This window comes from Bemisia tabaci, chromosome 3 (genome assembly GCF_918797505.1).
Source record: "Bemisia tabaci chromosome 3, PGI_BMITA_v3".
NCBI lineage: Eukaryota > Metazoa > Arthropoda > Insecta > Hemiptera > Aleyrodidae > Bemisia > Bemisia tabaci.
In genome coordinates, this window is record NC_092795.1 from 25958876 (window position 1) to 25980621 (window position 21746).

Sequence of the window (21746 nt, forward strand, 5' to 3'; positions counted from 1 at the left end):
ACTTTTTAAAATTTGAAATTAATTATAGTACCTGCGGCTATTGCTATTTTGATAAATTCAGGGATAGAGAACTTAAGGTGAATCTTGTAAATGAAATATCTGTACCTCTGCATGGAAGGGTTTGTAGAACCACGTCTTTCAGACGGAAACCATTATATTTTTGGCTCATAATGCGAAAGCACTAGCGCACATTGAGAAACTACTTACTTGTGTCTATATGCTGTACCTAAAATGAGTGAGTAAGTATGCTCAGTGAAAACTGTGGTGCAGTTCTTGTACTTTTTCTCAACTCTCAAAGTCTTAAGTCTATAAATTACTTAAAGCAGGCTCGGACTGGCCATAAGGCCAATCTAGCTGCCATTGCATTGGCAGATACGCCCCCTTGGCGCGCCGAAAACGCGCCCCTCTGGCAGATAGCAAAATAAGAAGCAAAAAATCACGACCGAGAATATACGCGGAAAATGTCTTAAATGAGCAGAAGAAGAGAGAGTTAGGATTAAAGAAATGTGCTTTTCCGCATGATTGTGGTGAACAGAGGTTCAAGAACTACCTTTTGTAGCGTAAACACTTTTCTGTGAAATTTTCACCTTTTTGTTGACGTACAAGCACTTTATCATACCCCTCCTTCATTCATTAAGTATGTGTAACTTTCCTAGAGGCAATGGTCGGTTCGATTTTTAGACATACGCGCCCTTTATAGACCTCTTGAGAGACCTTTAAATATTCTTCCTTTTCAAAATGACTATTGATTTGGACATATCATAGCATATCTCGGGCAAACTTAACCTTAATTTACCTAGAAATTCAAAAATAAGAGACATCTAAAGTGTAAACGCGATACAACTATTCGCGCAACATGGATGTCCACATTGCATGTGAAAAATGTAAGACGCGATGGCGTGAGTCCTGAAATCACAATGCTCTGCTCTATGCTACTAGTTCGATGCATCATTACAAATAAGACAAACGCAAACAAACACAATATGGAAATAAAGCGAGGGAAAGGATGAGCGTTAACGACGGCGCAGAGATACAACTATTCGTACTTGATGGACGTCCGTGCTGCATCTAAAAAATTGAAGGCGCGATGACGCGAAGCGAGAGCTCTCAATGCTCTGCTACATGCTGTCAATGAGGTGTCGCTCAGATATAGGAGAAAAGTTTAAAAAAGAGGCTCGAATACGTCTTTCCTGTCTTCGGCTGTGTTGATACTCGTTCTTTCTTCTTTTTTTAGGTTCTTTTCCAATTCTTTCTTAGGATGGATTTGCAGACCCACGTCTTAAGCTAGTGTAAACTGCAGCACTGGCTCGGTTCTTTTGGAAATAATGGTGCTTGGATGCGTCTAGTGGTTTTAATTTTTTATAATTTTTTTAATTTCAGAAGTCTGTCGGTTACTTCAATACGTTCAATTTTGCAATTTTTACTCTGTACGAATAATAAACTTTGAACCTGAATATAGCGTGAACATAAGTGCTGCTTTGCCAAAATTCTCTGAGCATCTCTCCACGGACGGGATGCCCTACCAGGAAATATCACATTACGCCCCTTTAACCAGCCGAGGTGCGAGCCAGTCCGTCCCTGACTTAAGGCTCCAAGGGGTAAAGGGGTAGGTGGATCTTCATAATTTTGTGACAGAACGTTACAAGGGGGGGGGGGGGAGGGACAAGCCCAGCGTTACGTGAGTATGGTATAGGTACCGGATGTCAATTTCTTCATTTTTTCTTTGTTTCTCATTTTCATTTTAAGTTTTATAGGTATGCTGGTTTTGTTTGTCTGATTCTTTCTAGTTTCTTGAAAGACAACGCCTGATGAACAGAAACTATTCCTTGCCTCTTTTCTCATTAAGCAAATGAGAAACTTTATCTAAAAATTCCCGGTTAAATAAACCGACTAAACGTTGTTCGAAGAATCTCACTTTAAAATATCTCCAAATACCGCATTTTGAGTTTTATTTTGTCGGGTCAAAAGGTATGATAGAACCCGGCGTGAAATCCACGCCTTGAGCATTTTTTAAATAGCCCCAACAGGTAGGAAATACGGAGAAAAAGCCTGTCAACACTAAGAGCAAAAGTTCACGGAACTTGGCGCGAAAGTTAAGTTCCGTAAACCTATCTCTGCGTGGACAAGGCTTACCATTTACACGAAATGAACGAATTTATAATGAAAGAACAAACATCAATGTAGTTTAATAATCTTAACTTTCGCCGCCGCCGTGCCGCGCTGACCGCACTGACGTTTGACGCAATGCGTGAAGTATTCATGCAGTCTTGTAGGCGCTATGCGTTTCACGCCGACCGCTGCTCACCGCATTGTGCTTGACGCAATGCGTGAAGTATTCATGCAGTCCTGTAGGCGCTATGCGTTTCACGTCGCCCGCTGCTGACCGCAGCGACCGCACTGTCTTTGACGCAATGCATGAAGTATTCATGCAGTCTTGTAGGCGCTAATATGGGTTACATGCCGACCGCCGTGCCGCGCCGAGGGTTTCTCCTTTTCATCTGCGCCGTTCTAGGCCAAATTCCGTGTTCGGTTTCTCTCTTAGTCTTAACTCGACTAATTAAAGGTGCCGTCTACTGTATACCAGAAAGACGACAAAATTAGAGATATACTCTCAGGAGATGAGAGATTTTGTCACCTTTTTCTCGTTAGTAATTTTTTTTTCTAAATCCGATTTTTCTTTATAGCTGCATTTGAAAAAATTGCAAAATTTGCCGTCATGGGCCGCGGCCCATGTGGCCACCCTCTAAATCTGACCCTTAAGCAGGTTACCTTCTTAAATGACAATCCTAATACTTCTAATAACAAAGGTAAATTTCCTTCTCCCAGTGTACGAGTCGCCTTCCAATACAAGCGTATGCTACACCGATTACACCTCTTGTCCTCATTATATCATTCGTTACTTGCTGACATCTCTGCCGTGCTAAGGGAGAACGCCTTATGATCCTTCGTGCGTTGCCAAATTTCTTTCCGTAAAATGCGATTCTTATTAAAAACTAATGAAAATTTTCCGTTCACTTTTCCAGATTATTTCTTTCATAGAAAAATTCGAGTAGGAATATTCATAATTTGTCTCAAAAATTAATATTTTAGAGGGGGAAATTTTGCAACTCTCGGATGTTCATACGATGTTTTCCCTAAGCACGCGGCAGATTTGACGTGCACCGACCTGCTACCTGCTACTTCCTCAAATAGACCTATGGCCTGAGGCTACCTTACTCACCACGACTGTGGCCTTTGGTAGAGCAATTCTGCAGTGCTAAGGAAGAACGCCGTGTGAATATTCGAGAGTTGCCAAAGTGCCTTTCATAAAGTGCTCATTTTTGAGGAAAGTTGTGATATTTTTCCTTGTTGAAATTAACGGGAATTGTGGGTGAAATTGCGAGCAAAACTATCTGAAAAATTGGAAGGAAAATATTCATTAAGTTACCAGGAATGTCTTATTTTACCGAAGGAGATTTGGCAGCGCCTGAAGGTTCATAAGGCGTTTTTCCTTAGCATGGCAGAATCAGTGTGTGCTTTGCATTTACAGATTACTTACGTTTGAAAAAGTTTTCTTAAAGTTGAAAGACTCAGCGCAAAAGCGTCAAAAGCGCATAGGTAACTTCCCAACCACGTGCGTCGATGAGCGCGATTGGCGTGGGTTATGAGGGTGAGAATAGGGAGGGGGGGTGGGGGGAGATGAAAATTTTGTCATATTTTTTTACCTACATTTTTGCTCACAACGTTTTTAGACGAAAACGTATAATATCTTAGAAGAATGAGGGTTTGCTTGTTTCTTTTTAATTGGTCCTACGGAAAAAAAAAATGAAGCGAGCTGTCCATAAACACTCGCTATACAGGTACTCAGTCGCTGTTGAGGCCCATCTGAATTTTTTTTATACCTTCTTCGGGAGGCCTCTGCCCATACCAACTGAGTGTTTTCAATTTGAAACCATGGGACCCCTTTTTACTTTCTCTAGTGTCTCGCAGACCCCGTTGATAAATCTGAATGTGGCAGTTTTGATTCCGTAGGGCTTTCTGTTGCTTTTGAGCTACCAAGGATACAGCTGATACTTTTTCAAATTTTATTTTGCAGTCTTCAGGGGCCCTTTCATCACTTCTGAAACTTTTAAAGTATCCCTGTGTATGGGCCGGGGTGGCTACCACCACCTAGAAATTTGAGATTTAGGGGCTCCTTTGGGTTTCTTAAACACACATTTTTAGAACTTTGGGACCTTAAGGAGACTAAAGAGGAGTTTATACAGATTTTATTTTAAAATTCAGAGAAATATCGGTGGCTACAGTGCAATATCACTTGTCTCCCTTCACGATATTGTAGATTTACGTTCATACTTTATTTTTGTCTTGGATATTTGGTTACGTGTATCTAACCAATACAATATTTTCCCTAACAAATGCCCAGATCACTCTTTCAATAGGAGATCCTAGATTTGACTTCGGGCCAGATGACTTGAATTTCATGGTCTCCTAACAAGGGTTACGAACTAGAAGCGGTGGTGAGGAACATAGACAAGGGGGATTGTAAGCTTGGAATCAGACTACAAGGACTATCTGAGTAAAAAAATAAAGGGGAGAAAGACAAAAGTTCGCCATTTTACAAATTTTTATCTAGGGCTAAAAACATGAGAAAATCAATACAAACGAAATTAAATCATGATGGGGGGGGGGGGGTGTGGATTACTGTATCAGTCAAGCTAAAGTCTCCTTAATTTGATGAGTTTTTAATGGCAAGGGATTTTGGCAAAAATTAAGGTCCGTATACGGTTCCTTTTGCTTTGAGCTTAAAATAACTTTTACAAAGCTTTTACATCAAGACTTAGAGACAGGAAAAGGATACTTCTTAAAGGACACTCAAATTAAAAAGATAAACAATTTGTATTTTTTTTATTATGATACAAAATTACATTGAGAAAGAGCCATTTAATTGCAACCTGAGAACATTTACAAAATATATTATTTACATTTAAATTACACATATGATACAAATGATTTTAGTATAAAATTTGCTAAAGCTTTTTAGTAAGTAGGGAAAAAGTTGATTAGGAGTTGCTAGTTAAACTAGCCATGAGTAGTTCCATTTTGTTCAGGAAATTTTTCCCTTCCATTTTGTCCCAACGAACCTCTTTGAAAGGCCCACCTAAGTTTTCCCATTTCCGCTCTTTGACTAGCTGTCCACTGAAGAAATCTTTTCGCGGCGAGTGAGCGATGAAAACTTGAGGTCCCGCTTGTGGTGCACAACGAATGGCAATAATCCTAGAAAACAACCAAATCAAAAGTAAGAGTCTTATCCATTCATTTTAAAACCCTATTTCTAAGAAGAGAACTGTTGACACTGGTAGATATATTAATGAAATTTCTGCCATTTAACAGTGGAAGAGATGAACGCAATTGACAGTTTGCCATTCACTGCGTAAAATAATATGCAATTGCCCTTCTGTATAGGAAGACCACTTCAATAATTAGCCAACTCAATCACTGACACAGCCAATTTCAGTCTTCAATAAACTGACTTTGTATTAGATAGATACCATTTTTTAGCCCAACATTTCGGAGCAGTGAGGATATTGGTTTTTTCACTTTTAGACAAGGTACCTTGGGGCTGTATTTTGGAGAAAAATCCTTGCAACCGCTACTTGAACCACTTCTTTAATGGCTATATTTAAAAGCGGCTTTTTATTGAGGTCATACACTGCTATATACCTATTCCGTTTTTGCAGATGAAGAGAGAATGATAAATTACCTGTCACCCATTGGAGAGGCTAGGATGCAAGAACTGGCGTTGCCTAGGGGTTCGACAGGTCCAATTCCTAAATGGGGGCTGTTCGCAAGGTGCTGCCATCCCATACACCTCCCAAGAGCTTGTACAGAATTTATTTGGTGTTGATGAATCTGTGGAAGTATAGATGAAGTGAAACACAAATAGAACTAAGTGGAAAAAAAAAGAAAAAACAGGAGGACATACGGAAAGTTCCCAAAGCCAAAATTGTTTAGCCCAGTGTAGCTCAGGAAAAGAATAAGTTGAGCTCATTCGAACAGGGGCAATGACAGCTCTACAATCAAATTAAAGTATTCTCATGAGAAAAAGTAGACTATACCCAACCACTCAAAAAAGGTGTGACATTCTATGCAAGTATATTTGGCAAATGATTTAAATTTTTGTTCCATTATTTCCCCAAAACAATTTCATTCAGAGTTCAAAATTGATTCATTTTTGACATTATTACTCAACAAAAACTAGAAAGCTGACTGTAATTATAAGCAAGTGGATTTATATCAATGGAACAATGTTCATTAGACCATATAAACATCCCAGTTACTAGACATACCTGGCAGAAAATCAGGTCCCGCAACTCTTGTGGCTCGTAGGATAAATGCATCACTTTCCCATCTCTGCAAACACACTTCATGGATTTTTGACCAACGTGAACAATGAGAGAGGATTTGCCAATGACTTCATATCCATGAGTGATGATGGTGATTTTCACACAAGACTGGGTTGGAGAATTTAATGCATTCCAGTGCGAGACAATGAGAGGGTCTTTTACCTCTTTCGCAATTGTATCTAATACATATTCTGCTCGCAGTCTCATGAAGAAATGTTGAGTCTGCTCGATCATTTCTTCAAGCATGGTTTTGCTGTGAACATTTCCAAAAATCATCGAAATCAATTCAATAAATTTCCTTCAGCTATTTTCAAAACATTTCATTGAGACATGAAATGTTTCATCATTAAAACATACGAATGATAATTCTAACAACTACGATCAAGTTAATTTTTTATTTAATTCTTTTTTTATCAGCAGTAAATGAATTGATATTGGATATTTCCTCTGATAGATTAATATACAAAGCACCTGTTGGAAAGAGTTATTTTTAGTCTTTCCAATAAATCCAACCACTCCCCTGTTGAAAAGAAGGGCAGATATCGATTGTGAAACTGGGAAACCTAGGTGCCTCATTATGACAATTCAAAATTTCCACTTCCTTTCCTTTATTAAATAAAAAATGACAAAAACTTATGGATAGTTTTGCACTAAGTGTTTGAAGAGGATACACAGATGAAGAAAACAGAATCATTTAAAATTTCACAAATAACGAGTGGCTTTTAACGGTTCTTTCACTGAAGAAAAATATGAAAGGAAATTTGCACTAAGGCAATCTAAGCTGCATTTTGTTTTGAAAATTTACAATAAATGCATTGATATTATCTTAGCAAGAATCCTTAGGAACCGTAATAAAACAAAACTAAGCTCTCAAGTGCTAACCTTTTAGTCATCTCTAACAGCTGGTACCGGTCCGCAGCAGTTGGTCCTGCCAATGCTCTCCTCTTGCTGGGTCCCAGGGGCCCGCTGGAGGGATGCGGGAACGGATGATGAGTATTTTTGTGGTGCACCTCTCTAAGAAGTTGATGAAGAGAATGTTCCAGCACATGATCATGATCACCTTTCGGCGGAGGAGGGGCGATTCCTCTTTTGGATTCTCCACCGCCTCCACTATGACACAATCCGATGATCAGCTGAATACCCGGAAGGACCTTGGAAACAAAAAGAAGTCTGTCAACAAAGATCCAGAGGACTTGCCACCTAGTATCCTAACTTTGCTGAAGACGATATTGATGGCAAATGCAAAGAACGTGTAACTTGATTGTAACACTTAGGAATCTCCGTTTGATATTCTTCAAGGGAAACTAATCAAAATGTTACTTCGCAATTTTTTGTGATTTTCTTATAGTGAGAGATAAATTTTTCAGCAATTACGATGGAAACTGTTGATTAGTTGTTTTTTAAAGAAAAGAAACATAAGCGGAGACTTACAATGTCCCAGTCTGAAGTAAGGTTTTTGGTCTAGAGATTACTAAGAAGTTAGGTCGAAACCCTATCCACCACCCTGGCTCTATTTTGCTCCTCAAACTAAGTTAAGTTGGAGTTGGTCAGAATCAATTTCCTGGGAATTTTTTTGTCATCAGGTGGGAACTTCAAGGAAAAACTTTGCTACTGCTTGTTTTTTTTCATCCTTTCCCTTGTATGTCAGCACAATGGCTGTGCGTTGTCCTTCAGGTAGTGTGTTCTGGTGATAACTGAAAAGATATTCACAAAACCAAGTTAGGTAAACTTACAGTGGCCATGATTTGATTTCCAACAACCATATGTGGAATGGGACCCTGGAGTTGAACGGCTTCTTTGGCTAATTGATTAAAAAGTTCTTTACAGAACAATACATTCTGAGCTGCTTCAAGTTTTTGCTGCCAATGAACATCTGGATTTGCACTTGGTGCAGACGAGCCCAGAAGATTAGCAGATACACTTAAATCTTCTTGATCTGTAATTTTGAAATTTATCAAGATAATTACAATCAGATTAGGTCTTATGTATGTGGATTAAGTTACGTCATTCTGCTCATAAAGGAAATGCTATTCGTCTAAAGATTCTTATTCCTCCTTCCTTTAGCTTTGAATGATGCTTGACTCATTGACAAAATGCTTTGAGCAAAATATTTTCCTACACATAATAAAATAACAGCTTGATCCGGGGAAAAGCTGCAATAAAATACAAGAGATTTAAAAAACCAGCAATGTTTAGAAATAATTACGATCTCATTTTCAGCTGGAGAAAAAGCGAACAATGGATCACCAATTCATTGTTATTGTGAGACTGAAACTCAAGTCTATGAGTCTGTCAAAAGAGTCTCGGTCTCTAAATAACAGAGAATCGACGACTCATTTTTCGCCTTTTCTCAGGTTGACAATGAGATTGTAATTATTTCGAAACGCCTCAGTTTTTTTGTCTTTCGTTTTTTATTGCAGCCTTTCTTTAGACTAAGTCATTATTTATTATATTTCTTAGCTCATTAATTTGTTCTTTAATTTTCTAAACTTCAAGGCCTTTTGATGCAGACCAATTGAAGAAAAAAAGCATAAGATAAAAGTTTGAACTGAATGTTTTATAGGTTTCAAGGTGCTCCTCCCCTCCAGTGAGAGAGAGAAAAAACCAAACACCTATATATTAGACAACCAAACTGTTGCCATGACTGGGTTTGTGCGCTTCACGTCGTTGAGACATCATCAATTTTTTGGCAAATGTGCGGTAGAGTTCACTTGGAAACTGAAATTCTCATTATGGAGGGAAAAAACTCATGTGAGCAAAAGTTCTGGTGCAACACTAGTTGTCACCAATCAGAAAGGCTGTAGCAGAAGCATTTTGGTTCGACTTAGACAGGCTATCAGTGAAGCATAGCCCACTAATTTTCTGTTTCCAAGCTTGGAGAGGTTGTAAAAACCAGTCCAAGATTCGGGTTTGTGGCCACGACAACAAGCGCACCTACTGCCATCTACTAAGCGAATTATTCAAACAGCGTTAAAAGTTGTAACTACAACTGCAAAAAACAGCGTACCTCTTCGTGGGCAATTAAGCTTGCATGATTTTTTCCTCTCTAAAATGAGAATTTCAGTTTTTCCGCTTGAAATGAATTCTAGCACAATTGGGCCAAAAAACTAACGGTGTCTAACCAAAATATTCTTCCCATGAGATACTCACCCGACAGGAAATATTTTACTAACTTACAAGGAGTGATAATGGCATTAAAGAGAATGATTATGAAAAAACATAATTGTTGGTGGGTCTGGGACACTCAATCAATGATGTATTTATTACAGTGAAGAGTTGTGAAGTTCCTTCATGCTAGGAGAGGAGTGATTTTCTGTGAGGAAGGAGACCTCAAAGCAAGTATATCACTATATAATGTTTGGAGATTAAAACCCATGAAAGTAAGATTACCTTTTCGACATAATACCATAATATATGCCACTCCCTGTAATTCTGATGGAACTGTGACTCTGAGGGCTGAAGGTGGTTTTGGTGGCATTGGTGGCCCAAGTCCAGGTGATGGAGGAGGACTGGAGGCTTGCGATGTTGAGGCATCATCTTCTGCTTTTGTTACTTCAAACATACCCATCTGAGAAAATTTTGATCCCGCTGAAAATGAATACATAGAAATGAAATTATGATTACCTAATTTCATAAATTTTGTTTCGCAAAAACTGCAGTCAAATGATAGGGAGATGGATAGTGTTTTTCTTTTAGATGTTTCCACAGTCCTGGGAAAATATTCTAAATTTTCTAAACCATCAGGTTTGAGAAACTGATTGAATATTGAAGCGATACTTGAACCTTTAAATTTAAGTTGAAAATTTCAGAGAAAAGATTGAGGCCCTCCAAATTTTTTCTACCTTTCTAAATTTTAATTGCAATTAAAGACCCTATGTTCCTATATTTTTTGGGTTTTTGGAAGAGACATGATAATGCTTTGTTCACTGATGAGGAGCTCCACACATATAGTTTTGAGAAGACAAAGGGAAGAGCAAACTGAATGGGAGATACAGAAAATGAGTCTCGTTAGTTCTTGTAAGTTCTCATCATGATGATTCATCTGTTTGATTACGGTCAATTCTTTTGTTAGATCATTGAATTTTGATTGGGTGAAGAATCGGCAATCTGATGTCTAAAAGAAGAACCTAATCGTATAAATCCGCCATGAGAAAGAAAATGAAAAAAAATGATTAGTACTGACCAGTTCTGTAACTAAGATCTCCAATTATAGCATTGGAAACTTTCTTCAATCGCCAATTTTGTCTCAGTCGTAATAACTCTATGTGGAAATCTGGGGTTGTCCTGTTACGAGCCATTTCTGTTTGAGAGGTTCTCAATCTTTCAGCGGCACTGAGTAGGACAGACGCTGCTCCTGATAAAGCCTGGAACCATGACAAATAATCAAAAATTAAAAACCACTGCTTTAGGATTAGATATACTTTTGCTCTGGAGCTTCTGAAACAGTAGCAGAGCTAAGCATCAAAAAAATTATTTCTCGGAAATGAAAAATTTAAATGTTCCAGTTAAGAATTATTAAATTTTCAATGAAATTAAAAAATTAAAGTACTCAAATGACATTAAATAATGTCAAGTCATCTGAGAAAACCAAAGAGTGAAATTGAGTATTTTATTCTTTCAACAGATCATTTTTAAATTTGTCTTGTTGGACGCTCAGACGCCGAAAAACAATACAAAAGACCGGATTTATGAAAAGGGACCTTACCTTTCAGAGGAAAATTTTCCTTTAACTTTTAGTAAACATTTAAACTGTTTTTCAACAACATAAGAAAAGTTTTTGAGGGACTTCAGGATTTTTAGGTGAAAAAGAGACGTATAAATGTTAAATGGATATTGACAGGCCAACTATTAAAATATTGTGTTCGTCAACCGAACAAGACAAAACTTAGGTGGAATAGAGTTATATGATTGTTCGATTCCCTTGTTCGTACTCGTCTACCTACTACACTTTTGTTTACCTACATTGAGATAGAATTGATAAACTACAGGCATCACCTTGGTGACTGACGGACAGTTGATTATTTAGCCCGATAAAGGTACGAAAAATGCCATAGACGAGCCTTGAGGAGTTACTTGACCGATCACAGGATTTTATTCTACCTCAATTTTGTCTTTTCTAGTCGACACAATTACAAAGTTTCAATCATCCACCCGATACCTTTAAATTGACCTAGTTGTGCAAATACCATGAATATTATCGGCAAACGCACAGAAAAAGGGTAAAATTATCAGGATAGGGATACATCTTTTTTCTGTGCCTTTGTTGTCAAAATTAAAATGAAACCTTACTTTTTTCCTTGCATAGATTTGAGCCATTGGTTTCTGTTCTGGAACTTCTTGAGGTACTGGATCCAGGACCATATAGCGTTTTTCTTTGGCGATGGTCAACACATCTTGTAAAACACACAACTCTGTAAGTGAATTCCTGATTCAGGAAAAAAAGAAAAAGAAATTACAGGGAAACTTATAACATCTATACTGAAGTTAAAGACATAAAAAGCCACAGATCCTGCAATCTGTTATTTAATCATAGAGAATTAAAAATTAATTGATGTGAAATGAAAATGTAGCCCCCCCGTATTCTGCACTTTTTGCTGTTAGTTATAATTGTAAAGTACCCATTTTGTACCATTGAAAAAACTGAATAAAAATTGTATCTACATCTATCTTTGATCAGTGGATTGTAGATAAAACCAAATGTATGAATGAGAAGTGATCAGAGAACTTTTTGCACCCCTGCATAGTTGCCAAATTTAGATATTCATACTGATGTAAAATGAGAAAAAGTTGTCTTTCACCAGGAGCTTAGAAGTGGATACAAATAAATTCATTGCTTTACAGCATCTTGACTAAAAATAGACGTTTTCCCTTAGGACCAATGATGGATTAATTCCTGGCTCAGTACAGTGCAAGCCTTACCTTAATTTACTTCTCACAGAGTCCCAGAGACACTGAGGAGCTTGAAAAGCGGCTGAATCTTTAGACTGTGCATCGTCATCAGGTTTGTCTGTTTCCATTGGTTCACTTTTGAAAGTGTCAGGACTAACACGAGCAAAATCAATTTTTTGCGCCATTTTTGCCAGATTCTCTGACATTGAGAGAGGCCTGAAAAGTTAGAATGGAAAGTTGAGTTGGAGGGATACAGATTCGAAGCAATAGGGATGGAATGAAAAGTAAGAACTCCTTCTGATGGAGTGTATACCGAGTAAAGTGGCCATTCAAGATATACAAAGTATCTGGCACCTAGATTTATACACCTAGTTTCATTGAGAAGTTAAAAGAACAGAACATCTGTCACCTAGAGGAAACTTGGCGACTGATGTGACGTAAAATCTGCAGGCAACTAGGAAATGTACATTTCATATTGATGTTGAAAGAAGGCAGAAGCTCTGATTCCTTCCGGTGAAAATATGCAAAACAGATAATGCGAGCAAATCAGGATCACTCCTGTTCTTGGAACTTTCGCAAAAAGTCAATTGATAGGTGTAACACAGGTAGCCCCGGAAATACGTATCAACAGTTGCGTAGTTTAAATTGGCTGTGGGTAGTCATTTCTCATCCAGTAGATTAGAGTCATACGAATGGTAAGAACTGACAAGAGTTCCGATTAATTTAATGATGCCATGTCAGTACTTACGCCTGGTATATTTCTTGTCCATCGTAGGTGATTTCTTGAATTTGGCTTTCGATTGGGGCCTCCACAGAAATATTAACACTGTAGGCCATTTTTATGCTCAAGAATTATTATAAGGGCGGCAAGAAGAATAATTTAACGAACGAAGCCAACCGGCACAAACCGCACAAACATTATTCTATTTTGAAGTTTCAGCCATTATCAATAAATTTTGTTGTTAGCGTTGAATGATGAAAAATAACTTTGAGCTTTACTTTTGCCAAGTTGTGCAAGCTGTGTATTTATTAAAACTTATATCTATAGCTTTTTGCCCTTAAAATGAAAATCGATTTGTATTTTTATCATTTCTCATGTCTGGTATTTCGAGAGATGTTAATCCTTCACGCTTTGTGGGGTTAAATACATTTTTAACTCCATGCGAGTTTTTAATTTGTATTCTTTGAAATCTGTCAACGGCGCTTTGTATCTAAACAAAACGCTTTTCAGGTTAGGTTATTTTCTACTTTTCACTGCTCTTCGTGGTTCTTTCATAGACTTATTTCTCTGCTTAATATGTTATTAGTTTAAAAATTTGTCCTTGTTCGCGTAATTATTCCTTCAGAATTTTTTGTATCTTAAACCATGGCTTTTAGCTTTGCAGCGCTAACATATATTATAGCTTTAATCATAGATGCGTTCCTAATTTTCTTCGCCATATTTCATGTAAGTGTTCATCGGTTTCTGTCTCGCTTGTTTCTTTCCATGTATTTAATGTCCTCTAGATTTAAAGTTTTGAATAATCCGAGCATTTTCTTGCTTCTATTTTCATCCATTTGAAATAGGTTTCTCCTCCTTTACCAACCGATCAAGTTTTTTTAGTGGAGACTGAAAGACCCTAGTCATGTTTATTCAGCAGCCAAACCAGAGCTCTGCCTAGTCATAAATACCTAATGAATCACCTTTCTCGTTGTTAGAAACACATTCTGCAAGAATTCTGGAACAAAGCTACCCACCTAAAAATGTTAATGTCAGTGAGACTTAAAGGCAAAGCAGCCTAGCCAAGAGCGCTGACTGCTAAGCCAGTTGAATTAAGCAGTTTAAGGTGGCTTCAGATGTCAATTCAAACATATCTAAAATGAATTGGGGGTCAAGGCTGGGTGTTATATATTTTTATTGAGTGAATGCAGCCCAATTTTAGCGCCCCTTGAAAGTGACTACATTTTTGTTAACTCATTGCTGCTGAGAAGGCAAGTGCTCTCTAATCTTTTGCTGGTTTCCCTCCAGTCTCTTTTTTGATCCGTGGAACAGTTCTCTTAATTGATGAAGGCAAAATTTGGGATCCCTTAAAATGCTCCAACAACAGTCTGGGTGTCATAGACTCCTGTCTAGTCCAGGGTAGTTCAGGGAGGTAGAGATGCAGTAAATTCATGATCATGAGTCTGTTCAGAGGCGTAAAACTATGGAAATTTTAAGGTCTTAAGTAAAAAATAAAACAAAGAAAACAAAAGAAGAAGGTCCTCTTTTTGAAAGTGGAGGAAACTATTGTAAGTTGAGAAAAATGTGGAAAGCTAGCAGGCAGGCGCATGAAAACATGGAAACCTGCAAGATTCTGCATTCCTGGTAGATATGAAGGTTTAAATTGTTGGTAATGCACATTGGATAGTACTACAATTATATAATTTATCCTTTCACTTGATTTCTGTACTTACCTTTTTGAATTTTTTGTCAGGTCATTGCATTTGATGAGTTGAAGACGGATTACAAACACCCGATCGAACAATGCAACAGTTTAAATCCAGTAAGTATTAAAAATGAAGCTTCCAACTGAATTTCATGTTGTTTCGATGGTAAAACCAAAGAAGCACACAACTCAGCTGAAGAGTTTCAAAATTTCATCCCCTACGTTCTTTGTTTTATGAAAGAGTATTACGGGCCATTTTTATATGAAATCTGTCAGGAAATCTTCTTGTGTGAGCAAAAAAAAAAGTATACAAAATTTTGTGTTGTAATAAAGAGTAAGGAGTCATTCTTTTCAAAAGTACATAAAATGTGGCAAGCAATCTGCAACATAGCAAACTGAGATTTTATGTGATCACATATGTGATTTGGGAGTTGATTGATATGACGGAAAATGATAGTCGGTTTGTTTCTTTTGTGGAAAGATTCTTGACTGAAACATTTAAAAAATACCTTATCCCTCAAGACTTGAATTTTGGACAAGGATAATTAAGACACTGCATTCAGAGGATGGAGAGAGGATTATTTTTAACGCTAAACTAAGCCAAAAAGCTATACAATCAAGGGAGGTATACGACTTGAATATGCAATCTAGGAACTCCACCTTCCAAAAGGAAAGTGTATCAATATTAATCAAATTCAACTCAGGAGCGCCATTTCAGATTATTGCAGGGCCGGGCAAAAAAGTGACTAGGTTTTTTTTTTTTTTTTTTTTTTTTTTTTTTGTTGTTAAAGCTGATAAGTTCTGTTTCACCTAAGATGAAGGAAACAAAATGCATCCATCTAACATGCTATATGCAATGACAACTAATGTGGTTTATGGTGCATCACATTTCTCGTTAATTCTTATTGAAATTGAAACTAAGCAGGCGTTAAAAATGTTATTCTTTCACTGAATTTATCCTCATGGGACACAAAACTACTTTTCAAGAGTCGACTTTAACTGCATATATCTCATTGCCCTAATTTTTCTTGTTGGCAACTGATTTTATTGACAATCTTGTTTAAGAATTGCGTTAATTCTCTGTTTATTTTTCAGTTGGTGCTCCCTGAGTATATTCTTCATTTATTTTTCAACATACTATTTCTGTTTGCGGGGCAATGGTTATCCCTCATGTTCAATCTTCCACTGATTGCTTACCATATCAATAGGTTGGTGAAGTTTTATTCATTTACATTGACTTATTTTTCAACTTAAAAATAAAGTCACAAAGGTGGAATAAACAATCCTACTACTAAGCTGATTATGGACACTATAGACACCATTAGACCTGCATATTTATTGATAATATTAAACTGTGATGCGCTTTTCTCAGCCAGGAATATTTTCAGAAAAACATGGCCAATCCAACATCTGAATGTTACATCTGAATTTTACATAGTGAAAATTTGTCTAAGATATAAACTTACAGGCGTCAAAAGTATAATTTATGAGATATCATGTTCAACAAGTGATGGCATTAGATACTGGTATTATGTGGCATAACTCGCTTGACTGGCGTTTGCTTACACTTTTTGACTCCTGGTTCAAACTTGCTCTTCAAAGATCCCCCGAATTTCTCACCATATATTAGGAAGACAAGGCGCACACTGCACAGTCTCTTGTATTCGATGTATTTGTTTCATACATTTCCCACATCCTCCAAAAAGTGTCAGTACAATGACTCATGCTCCCTTGACATGAGGGCGTAACTACTTCATGAGACAAACTCTGTTGCCCATATGACTGCAAGTTGTCCAGCAGCCCGATTGTTGAAATTTATACTGGCACGACAAGAATTGAAAATCGATATATTACACAGCCCAGATAGGGCTATGTCTTATCTTATCTTGCCGACATAGCCAGTTAAAGTTTCAACAATCAGGCTGCAGGGCTCTCATTGAAATGGAGGTGCACTCTTACTTTAGAGGAGTGACGCACTTTCAGTACTGCCCATCAGTTTGGGATAATTCTTGTCGTGTTGGCACATTGTGAAAACTTCGTAGGAATACATCAATAGATAAGTCCTGCCCTTTGTAAAAGGCTGGGACTAACCTCCTGTCCACCAAAAATAAATTGATAGCGTGTGGTTATTTCAGAAATATTGTCGGCCTCCTGTGGTGCAGTGCTTGTAGTGCTTGCTCTATGATCTGGAGGCCCCGAATTCGATTGCTGGCAGGTGACCTGAGTTTGATGGCCTCACACACCAAGCAAGGTTCTTAAGCAAGGTTGGATACCCCCATGTTGTCTCTCCTCTGAAGAGAACCCTTAATTATGCTAACGCAGACCGATCAAATTCTTCAATTCCAAATATCACTCATGTTTCCAGATATCATACATAATATTGAAAGGTTTTACTTTTGCTCTCGATTTTTCAAATTTCTCTTTCTCCCCAGGTACCGTACGAGACCAGTCATGTCTGGTCCAGGTCTCTATGATCCAACAAGCATTATGAATGCTGACATTCTTGCTCGATGTCAGAGAGAGGGATGGACAAAGTTAGCATTCTATTTGATAACGTTTTTCTACTATCTCTATGGGTAAGTATTGATACTACATATTTTTCACGGGTTAAACTGATAGTTTAACACGTTAACCATAAAGATGGCTTTTGCTTAGGTTCTCTTTTGCACCATGAGTGAATTACTAGTTAATGAGACTGATGTAGAATCTGAATTCTGCTTTTTCAAACCTTCATTGCATCAAACCTGGTGTGCATGGCTAAAATTTTGTTTTACTCAACGCCACCGCAATCAACCAGCCCTGGATGAACACATAGACTTAGAGTTTGGCATCATTACTGTATCATCATGTTTAAAGGCAGCTTTTGTAAAGTCTCAATTTTGAATAAGAAAATTTTTCCCAGCAAAGAAATTGTATGCTTGCTAAACCTATCTCCCTCACCTTTGAAATCATTTAAAGTATTGCATTGTATTTCATTCAACTAATAAACACTACGTGCAGCTTTCTCAATTGAGGCGCCGAGTGCAAGAAGAGTACTTCTTGCCTGCTAAGTTTCAGACCCTCTGTTGCAAATTTATATCTCAGAGAAGAATCTACTGTGTGATTTTTCTGAAATTTTATTCCGTAAAACATTGCAAAATCATTAAGAACATTCAGGAAAAATATAAAAAATGCATGCACTAATTTTTTCCTTATAATGTATGAAATATTAGCGGAAATTCTGAATACCGTAACCGAGAAGCGCTGCTCTCGCATCCAATGCTATAATTAATGAATTCCCCGCTTTTTTCGTATCAAATTTAATTTCTCAATTTTTCTTCACAGGTTGATTTATTCTCTCATCACTGTCTCAGAAAAAGTTTAGACAAAAGAACAGCACAAGTTTTGTCAAGCACAGCGTGTCAAAGGCTGAATCATCTGACTGGGGGAACATATTTTGTTGTGTAAGCAAATTGTAATTGTTTCGTAGTTACTTGCCTCTTTTAACCCTCTATGGCATAAATTAATTTTGGATCTCAGATTCTAGGGGACACTAATCTGTTTTGTAGCTCGCATGAAAAACATAGAGCACCAAATTTTTTTTCAAAATTTTAAATTTTAAGGAATCTGTTATTCAAAAAAAGAAAAAAACGAATGAAAATTTGGAAAATTATGCCACAGAGAGAAGATTCCATCTTTTAAAACCCCAAAAATATGCTGTTACGAATTTGTAACGCTATGCCATAGGGGGTTAACTTAACTGAATCACCAAAGTTTCCACCAAAAATCCTCTCTCAAAGTTTGTTGGTACATTCTGACAATTCGCATTGTCAAATGAGGTCTGTAAAGGTTTTTTCGGGAAATTGAATGAAAGCAGAGCTTTCGGAAGTCAGTCAACTCTTTCAATCAGGGAATTTTAATTAATTTGTTCACTAAGTAGTCGATAGTTGATAAGTATGTTGGCAGCTGGGAAGGTTTAGTCCTACTATTTTAGGAATAGGTAATGAATCATAATTTTTTCCCCATAAAATGGAAGGCTTATGTTCACAATCAAGTTTTTTTATTTAAAGTATTTTTCAGTCAAGGAGTCTTGAGCATAGTCCCTTGGAAAGTTTTGTGTGAGTAGGAACTATGATTTTCTTTAATTGAAATCTTTTTTTATAAGCTCAGAATTCAGGGTACTTTTATGAGAAGATAGATAATTTATCTTATGGCCCAGAGATGTTTTTTGCCATGTGCCGCACTGTAGGTAGTGATATAATTTTTGGTGTTTTTCATTAGAATCAACCATTAGAATTTCAATCACAAACATTCAACAATTTCATCAGAAACATTTCAAAACCCCTGTTAACTTATGGACTGCATTTTGAATAATGCACACGAATTGATGAACATATCATCTTCTCTCAGATGGAGAAATGTATCTCCATTCCATGGTGGCAAAATCTGCTTGCAAAATTCTTTTCCCACACTCAAATGATTGTGCGGTTTCTGTCTAAAATTATGCTGATTTTTCATTAAAAAATCTGTGAAATTTTCATAAAAAAATGTCGAATAGTTTATGAGAATAAATAAAAATTGTGAGATAATATTTGGCAACTTTGAGATGTAGTTCTTGTCCTTCGTTCGGGAAATGACGATGGATCACTGTAGCCCATTTTGCCCTCTTTTTTCCTCCACTGTTCTTGTTGAATTAGTTTCTGCTTTTGACAGTATGCTCTGAGTATGGCACTCTGTATGTATTCTGTCCGTTCAATATTTTCATTTATCATCCTCAAATCCGTACTGTAACACATATGACTGATTTATGCACCTTTGCCTCATTTTTTTTCCTGATTTTGATTCAAAACATTTATTCCTCAACATCAAATAATCAAACTTACTGTTTAACAAGTCACTCTCCAACCAACTTTCTCCTAAACTTCTTGGCTCTCTTGTCAGCGGGCATAGCTTTTTTGAAAAAAACCACTGAAAATCAAGTTCTAAGTATGCACAGGAGTCTAAATTTGCCGTTCCTCTTTTTGTCTTTCTCAAATTAGTTTATTTTGTAGAGTGGCCAATTTCTGTTCTGAACCACCGATGTTTTCTTATTCTATTTTTAAATCTGAAGGAGAGAATGATAGGAATTAGGAAAATAGTTGAATGGACGTATTTATGCTAAAAGAAACGAGGTGAAAATGAATTAAATCAAAAGGAACTATGTGCACAGGGTTTGCATGCTACAGATTTCCTTTTGATTTTATTGATTCTCAATGAGTTGCTCCTAGCATCAATGAGTTCAAATAAAAAAAAAGCTGTTGAATTTCAGTATTTGTCCTGTTTAATTATTATTTTTGAGTCCATTGGTGAGGACTTAAAATGGGTGGTTAATTGTTTTTCAGTTTATCGGGTGCACTTAAAGTCACCTTTTTTTGTGTGTGCAAAAAGCAATGCCCAACTTTTTGGAAGACTCATTCACCAAAACTAAAAGACATTTTACTGGAAAGAGGAGATGCTTTCTCTAACCCCAATATGCTTGTACTTAACTGGAAATCTGTAAAGCCTCACTCAATTTAGCCAATAATTTTAAGGTAACGGTTTCTTCTGTACAGTTAAATCAAGCCTTTTTTTGGTTTTTCATAATTGTATAATTTTTTATAAATAGGGAGTAACGTAACGATCAAATAATAAAACCAAAAGAAATCATGTTAATATTCTTTTGCCTTTTTTAATTTTTGGTATTAATTTGTATTTATTGTTTACAAAGGGAACTTCAATTGCTTATCTAGTTTTTCAGACTCGCTTTTATGAAACATGAGTTTAGTCTTTTGAAGGTTATGTGGATGAAAGTTGTAAATATGTCAGTTGCAAAAAATTAAGACTGATCAGTTTGAACACATAGTATGATAAAGTTTAGCTGCTGAAGAAATTTTTTAACCCACCTGGTAGAGAGGCATCACAATTTGTCTTTCTCCTTCTCAGTATCTTCCTCACTGTTTAAGGGCAGCGCATGAGGTATTATTGTTCCAACATCAAATAATCTTACATTAGCTTCAAAATTAAGTCATTTCAATATTTATAAATGTTGAGGAAAAACTCGAGCAAAAATGTTCCAGCAAGTATGCACTTGAGGCAAAAAAATCGTGTCTGGTGGACAAGGTTTTGTCATTGGTCATTCTCTTGACAGATTCTATTTTGGGCCAGCTCTTATAGAATGTATGCCTTCTCTTCGTCTTTAGACCTGTGATGATCTGCCTAACTCTAGTACTGCTGGCAGTGGTATTGAAAGATCTTGTGTAACAGCGATCAATTATAGTGCGGCACTTACTTAAGATTTAAGATGCGAGGAACATAAATTAGCAGTCTTTTATTTTACCTATTTGTGAGAGTATAATACATTTACTTAAAAAACTATGCATCATGTATAATATGTTTCGATGTTGAACGTACAAATAGATCACATGAGTAAGCAAAGCAAGCTCCCTCAAAATAGCAAATCAAGAACTTGTAATGCTCCTAACAGAGTTCTAACTTCTTTATTTGAATTCAGTGAATGTTTTGACTGCAACACTTTTTAAAGATGGAATATTGTATTGAGGTCTTCTATTTGCTGTAATTTTTGCTGCATTGATATTCTGGTCAATTAGTTAAGTGGATAATTTTGGATTCTTTCTTGCATTGATCGCACGCAGTAAACTGGAATTTTTAGATTTTTGAAGATAATGTTTAAGCTTTATTGCCATGCCCTCCTTTTTTCTCTGTAAGTAGATAACGTAATTTTTGTATATGTTTTTCTATAATTAAACAATGTATTTTGCCATGCTGTCACATGTTAAAAAAAGCTCAAAAGATATGATTTCATAGCTAATGATAGTTAGATTATTTGTTATTGTTTTTCTCTCACTTTTTCTTTTTTGGTATTTTAATAAAACAACTTTTAAATCTTGTATCCTTATTATTGATCATTTTACTATTCATACTTTGTGCAGAAATCATTTTCTAAAATAACAATTCCATGAATTGGGGAAGAATTGGTCATTCTCTAGAATGAGTATGACTGAAATATGAATGAACTAATTTAAACTTGCCACCTTTGAATCAGGGAAAGAAG

The 21746-nt window shown here is 36.7% G+C and overlaps 2 protein-coding genes across 2 annotated transcripts; one reads left to right on the forward strand and one right to left on the reverse strand.

Moving 5' to 3' along the window:
• Positions 1–4856: 4856 nt before the first annotated feature.
• MED17 (mediator complex subunit 17) lies at positions 4857–13233 on the reverse strand. The gene is made up of 10 exons (XM_019042377.2): positions 13021–13233; positions 12303–12488; positions 11673–11808; positions 10567–10747; positions 9774–9971; positions 8117–8319; positions 7266–7534; positions 6327–6636; positions 5741–5889; positions 4857–5253 (listed from the first exon to the last, which is right to left on the reverse strand). The coding sequence occupies exons 1-10, from the start codon at positions 13107–13109 to the stop codon at positions 5040–5042; spliced, it is 1935 nt and encodes a 644-aa protein (XP_018897922.2). The 5' UTR covers positions 13110–13233; the 3' UTR covers positions 4857–5039.
• Positions 13234–13493: 260 nt separating this feature from the next.
• On the forward strand, positions 13494–21584 carry cni (protein cornichon). Its single transcript, XM_019042380.2, has 5 exons — positions 13494–13719; positions 14726–14794; positions 15773–15885; positions 17110–17253; positions 18002–21584. The coding sequence occupies exons 1-5, from the start codon at positions 13639–13641 to the stop codon at positions 18039–18041; spliced, it is 447 nt and encodes a 148-aa protein (XP_018897925.1). The 5' UTR covers positions 13494–13638; the 3' UTR covers positions 18042–21584.
• Positions 21585–21746: the final 162 nt, after the last annotated feature.

Bases quoted from the DNA above. Each gene is read 5' to 3' on its own strand.
- cni (XM_019042380.2), top strand. From the start codon at position 13,639: ATGGCTTTTAGCTTTGCAGCGCTAACATATATTATAGCTTTAATCATA. The intron at 13,720-14,725 runs GTAAGTGTTCAT...ATTTTTTGTCAG, and splicing joins TTTTCTTCGCCATATTTCAT to GTCATTGCATTTGATGAGTT. The intron at 14,795-15,772 runs GTAAGTATTAAA...TTTATTTTTCAG, and splicing joins AATGCAACAGTTTAAATCCA to TTGGTGCTCCCTGAGTATAT.
- MED17 (XM_019042377.2), bottom strand. From the start codon at position 13,109: ATGGCCTACAGTGTTAATATTTCTGTGGAGGCCCCAATCGAAAGCCAA. The intron at 10,748-11,672 runs GTAAGGTTTCAT...TCATGGTTCCAG, and splicing joins AAATCTATGCAAGGAAAAAA to GCTTTATCAGGAGCAGCGTC. The intron at 5,254-5,740 runs GTAATTTATCAT...GTTGTTTTCTAG, and splicing joins GCCTCTCCAATGGGTGACAG to GATTATTGCCATTCGTTGTG.